At 50.3% G+C, this 4,360-nt stretch overlaps 2 protein-coding genes across 3 annotated transcripts; one reads left to right on the top strand and one right to left on the bottom strand.

The window, feature by feature from the left end:
* Nucleotides 1-889: 889 nt before the first annotated feature.
* On the top strand, nt 890-2,252 carry LOC125533727 (putative non-inhibitory serpin-10). Its single transcript, XM_048697090.1, has one exon. It carries the CDS (start codon nt 1,331-1,333, stop codon nt 2,237-2,239), a length of 909 nt encoding a protein of 302 aa, XP_048553047.1. The 5' UTR covers nt 890-1,330; the 3' UTR covers nt 2,240-2,252.
* Nucleotides 2,253-2,435: 183 nt separating this feature from the next.
* On the bottom strand, nt 2,436-3,425 carry LOC125533728 (heavy metal-associated isoprenylated plant protein 39-like). 2 transcript variants are annotated; one of them, XM_048697091.1, is made up of 3 exons: nt 3,197-3,425; nt 3,009-3,090; nt 2,436-2,917 (listed from the first exon to the last, which is right to left on the bottom strand). In XM_048697091.1, exons 1-3 carry the CDS (start codon nt 3,206-3,208, stop codon nt 2,748-2,750), a joined length of 264 nt encoding a protein of 87 aa, XP_048553048.1. In that variant the 5' UTR covers nt 3,209-3,425; the 3' UTR covers nt 2,436-2,747. The 2 variants fall into 2 exon arrangements, with proteins under 2 accessions (XP_048553048.1, XP_048553049.1); XM_048697092.1 differs by having other exon boundaries at nt 3,009-3,087; nt 3,197-3,419.
* Nucleotides 3,426-4,360: the final 935 nt, after the last annotated feature.

The following is a 4,360-nucleotide window of genomic DNA, read 5'->3' on the forward strand; positions in this document are numbered from 1 at the left end:
TGATTTTTTGAAAATCAATTATTTGTTTTCTAATTAATGTAATTGAGTGATTTAAGGTAAGGTTAATTAATTTAGATTTGATCTTTAGAGATTGTTCGTGATTGATTCTACATTACTAAATAACTTGCGCCAGTATGGAAAGTTCTGATCTGTTTAGATTTCTTTCGTTGTGTGAGAAGGTGACGCGAAAATAAACCGATGAAGTGAGGGGAGGGGACGAAAAAATCTACGAAAAAAAACCAGCGAAGGTGGGAGGAGGTACCAAAAAAACCATGGAAGGTGGGAGGAGACTACCAACTGCTTCATTAGGAGTAGAAATTATTAGAGATTAAAGATTATTTGTTTTCTGAAAATCTATTATTTGTTTCCTAAAGCAAATTGCATTAATGAGAGAGATTTCGTAGATTTGGCTAAGGTAGGAAAGAATCTATTATTTGTTTGGTAAAGCAAATTGCATTAATGGGAGAGATCCGTTGATTTGGCTAAGGTAGAAAAGAATTTATTATTTGTTTGCTAAAGCAAATTACATTAATAGAAGAGATCCGTTGATTTGGCTAAGGTAAGAAAGAATTTATTATTTGTTTCCTAAAGAAAATTGCATTAATGAGAGAGATTTGTTGATTTGGCTAAGGTAGGCGGTTTTTGCGGTTCGTGGCGGCTTAGTGTGAGGTGGGACGAGGTAGCAAAAAAAACCATAAAAAGTGGGACGAAATCTGGGAGGTGGGAAAACTGTGAAAGATGGAACTAAAAAAACCTAGAAGTGAGACTAACAACTGCTCTTTTAAGAGTAGAGACTAGCCGACCCCTCCCCTTTCTCCCCTATTTTTCGCCCCGAACGCCTTCGCCTCCAGATTTAATTTGCTCGACGCCACTTCGTGCAGTTGTCTCTGGAAGAAGTTCGGCATGGATAAATGTATGCAGGTCGCTTGGTTCGCCGGCACGGACGTGATCGCCAGGCGGTCCAATTTCATCTTCTCGCCCCTTTCCGTACGCACCGGGCTCGCACTGCTCGCCACCGGCACCAACGGCGAGACGCTGAGCCAACTGCTGGCCTTCCTGGGCTCCCAGGAGCTCCACCTCCTCAACGCGGCCAGCGCCAGCCTCGTCGCCGAGATGCGCGCGTGGCCGCAGCTCACCTTCGCCGCCGGCATCTTCGCGGACAAATCGTTCTCGCTGAGGCCGGAGTTCGTGTCCGCCGCCAGCTCCGCCCACCGGGCCTCCGTGAGATCCGTGGACTTTCAGAAGCAGGTAGTTCCATAGTGGCATTTGCAGCACTAACGATAACGATAAGTACAAGTAAATTTGACTGAAAATCAATCTGCAAGTAAACATGAACGAAAAAACTAACGATAAGTACGGCATGATTAAGAAACGCGAGCACGTGACTAAGAAACTGATTTTGCATTGCATGGATCAGCCGGCGGCAGCGGCGGCTGAGGTGAACGCCCTCATCGCAGAGACCACGCGGGGCCGCATCAGCGACCTCGTCTCCCCGGACTCGTTTCAAGGCGACCCCAAGATCGTCCTCGCCAACGCCATGCACTTCAAGGCCACCTGGGCACGGAGGTTCGACCCGTCAGACACCGTCCGCCGCGACTTCCGCCGCTTCGACGGCACGTCCGTGCTGGTGCCGTTCCTCTCCGACCCCGGGATGCAGTACGCCACCAGCTTCGACGACCTCGGCTTCAAGGTCCTCCAGTGCTTCTACAAGATGGCGGGGCGCGACGGCAAGCTCGACCCAAAGGCGCCGCTCTTCTCCATGCTCGTATTCCTCCCGCACCGGCGCGACGGGCTCCGCGACCTCCTGCGGCTGGCGGTCACCGAGCCGGACTTCGTCATGCGCTGCGCTCCCCGGCGCGAGCAGGTGGTCAGCCCCTGCCTCCTCCCCAAGTTCAAGTTCTCCTTCCGGTTCGACGCCACGGACGCGCTGCGCGGCCTCGGGCTCGCCGCGCCGTTCGACCCGCTGGCCGCCGACCTGTCGGGGGCGGTGTCGAACATGCCCCCGGAAGGGCTCTACGTGTCGGCCATCGAGCAGATGTGCGCCGTCGAGGTGGACGAGGAAGGCACGACGGCGGTAGCAGCGTTCTACACGCATACGAGCCCGACCTATAGCCTGTGTGGGCGGCCGCCGCCGCCGCCAATGAGCTTCGTGGCGGACCACCCATTCCTGTTCGCCATCGTCGAGTATGGCAAGGGCGAGGTGTTGTTCCTCGGCCACGTCGTGGACCCTTCCAGTTGAATAGTAGTGTTGATGGACGGTTTCGATTTACTCGAGAGCAAAGTAGGGCTGCGATGGATGAGGGCCCGCTCAGACAACACTTGTTTTATTGATTTATTTACCATTTCTAGATTGGTATTTTTGACGATTATTCACATATAAGTTTGTAATTCGGTGGTGATTTCCTACTCTGTTCAGAAATCCATGTCTCTGTCTCTGCACTTTAGGCACTTTGTGAGTACTTTATCTTGAAGAGAAACTGAGCCAAAAACACTTATCAAAGTTGGAAACCCTGATATTTTCAAGCCTATCCCCGTATCCCGGCTTCGATCATTTTTGGTGAACAATTATGCAGGTAGCATTTCACCTGTTAAATTCTGAATGCTTTACTACTCTGTATGTAAATACATCTGCAGGTATCCAGATAACTGAACTTAGGGTACAGAGCAAAAAGCCAAGAAACTCAGTATGTTCGTCCTCAAATATGAGACCAAGAGAGATATCGATGGAACAGAAACACCAAGTTTGATCACATCTTCTCCCCTTTCTTATCATCCTTCTTCTCCTCTTTCGCCGGCCCAACGGAGAGGATATCGATCCTCCCAAACTTCCTCAGCTTCTTGGCGATCACGACGCTGTCCATATCACCTATCACCGTCATCTTCTGATCCTTGTGGTCCGTGGCTATCGAATCGATACCTGTTTCAGATCATAGTCAAGTTAGGATAGCAAGCTATGAAGAAGCAAGCTGAAAAAAAGGAACACCAATGCAAAGTGCAAGTTACTTCACCATAGATGTCCGCAACGGTTTCCATGGCTTTCTGCTTCACCCTCTCGTCGCTCATAGAAGAGACCTTCACAACCACCTTCTGCTGCCACGCAAAGAACCCATCAATTATTAGAGAGAGTGTGCAAGAGATCGTCCATGGCGAGGGAGATTTGATCTGCATGCAAGAAATTCACTGGCTGGAACCATACCTGCGGCGCCATCCGGAGGAGAGACGGAGATGGGGTGGAGGCAGAGGGGAAGGGAATGCTGCATGCGGTTTTGAGTGTGCAGTGCAGGCTGCAGAATGAGCCAAGCTGGGAGACACGGCCCAAATTTGTACAGCGCCGCGGGGTACGGCTTTCTTCTTTTTGTTCTTCTTCTGATGCCGCTTTGCTCTGGACTGGACCCTAAGACCAGCTTGTGTGCACGGTTCTATAAAAAATACAGAGTGATCAGCTAACAAAGTACTACTCCGTAGAACATTTTGTTGGTCGCTGCATGCGGATGGGACAAAAAGGAGAATGCCGGCACCAACCACAACCTATCAAGTCTGATTTCTGTAGTTCATCAGATGCGTCTTGTCAAAAGATTGCCGGGTGGCTCGGCAGTTGTTTACCTGCCATCATGCAGCTGCCTAGCGCCTGGTTCGTGTATCCTCTGCGGCTTGTTTTCCGTCTACGACTTGCAACATGGAATCTAGTTAGTTCCCACGCATAAAAGTCGGTGGAGATTTAGGTAAATTTGGTTGAACGTCCCTCTCCGCAGAGAGAGAGAGAGTGTGTGTGTGTGAAGGATAGTTTGGTGAACCACAACCGTTGAACTTGTCATGTGCGCCGTGGAGGAGAGCGTATGTCCAGTTCTCTCTTGTAGCTTGAGGCGTCATCATCCATGATGCATCCAACGATGTATAGAGGTAGCCCGCATGCCGCCTAGCCAAACTCTCGGGATGTAATTTTGCTCTGTTCGGATGTCCGTGTTACACCCAATTCGTGCCCCCCCCCCCCCCCCCCCCCCCCCCCCCCCCCCCCCCCCCCCCCCCCCCCCCCCCCCCCCCCCCCCCCCGAGCTCGGCTCCAGCGAGCCACGCGTGGCTGTCGCTTGCACGCCTGAAGAAGCACGGGAGACGAGACGAGACGGGATGTATTATTTTTTGAATAGAAAGTCAATGTATCTAACCTATTATTTCACAGGAGTACTAGTTGCTGAAGGTGATTTCAGAATCAAAAAAAGTAAAGTCAAAATTATTTAACTTATTCTCTCAATTTCAATCGACCGCTGCTGGATTTAGTATATCTAATATGAATTGACGATCAGAACACATATGGGTAGAACTTCTAAAAGGTTCTCGAAAAGGGGGTAATTTTTTCTGGGCCT

This window comes from Triticum urartu, chromosome 2 (genome assembly GCF_003073215.2).
Source record: "Triticum urartu cultivar G1812 chromosome 2, Tu2.1, whole genome shotgun sequence".
NCBI classification, from domain to species: domain Eukaryota; kingdom Viridiplantae; phylum Streptophyta; class Magnoliopsida; order Poales; family Poaceae; genus Triticum; species Triticum urartu.

What these genes read in the sequence shown, in the direction of transcription:
- LOC125533727 (XM_048697090.1), top strand. Translation starts at nt 1,331, where the DNA reads ATGAACGAAAAAACTAACGATAAGTACGGCATGATTAAGAAACGCGAG.
- LOC125533728 (XM_048697091.1), bottom strand. An exon ending in AACCGTTGCGGACATCTATG is followed by an intron (nt 2,918 to 3,008) that starts GTGAAGTAACTT and finishes GATCTGAAACAG; the next exon opens with GTATCGATTCGATAGCCACG.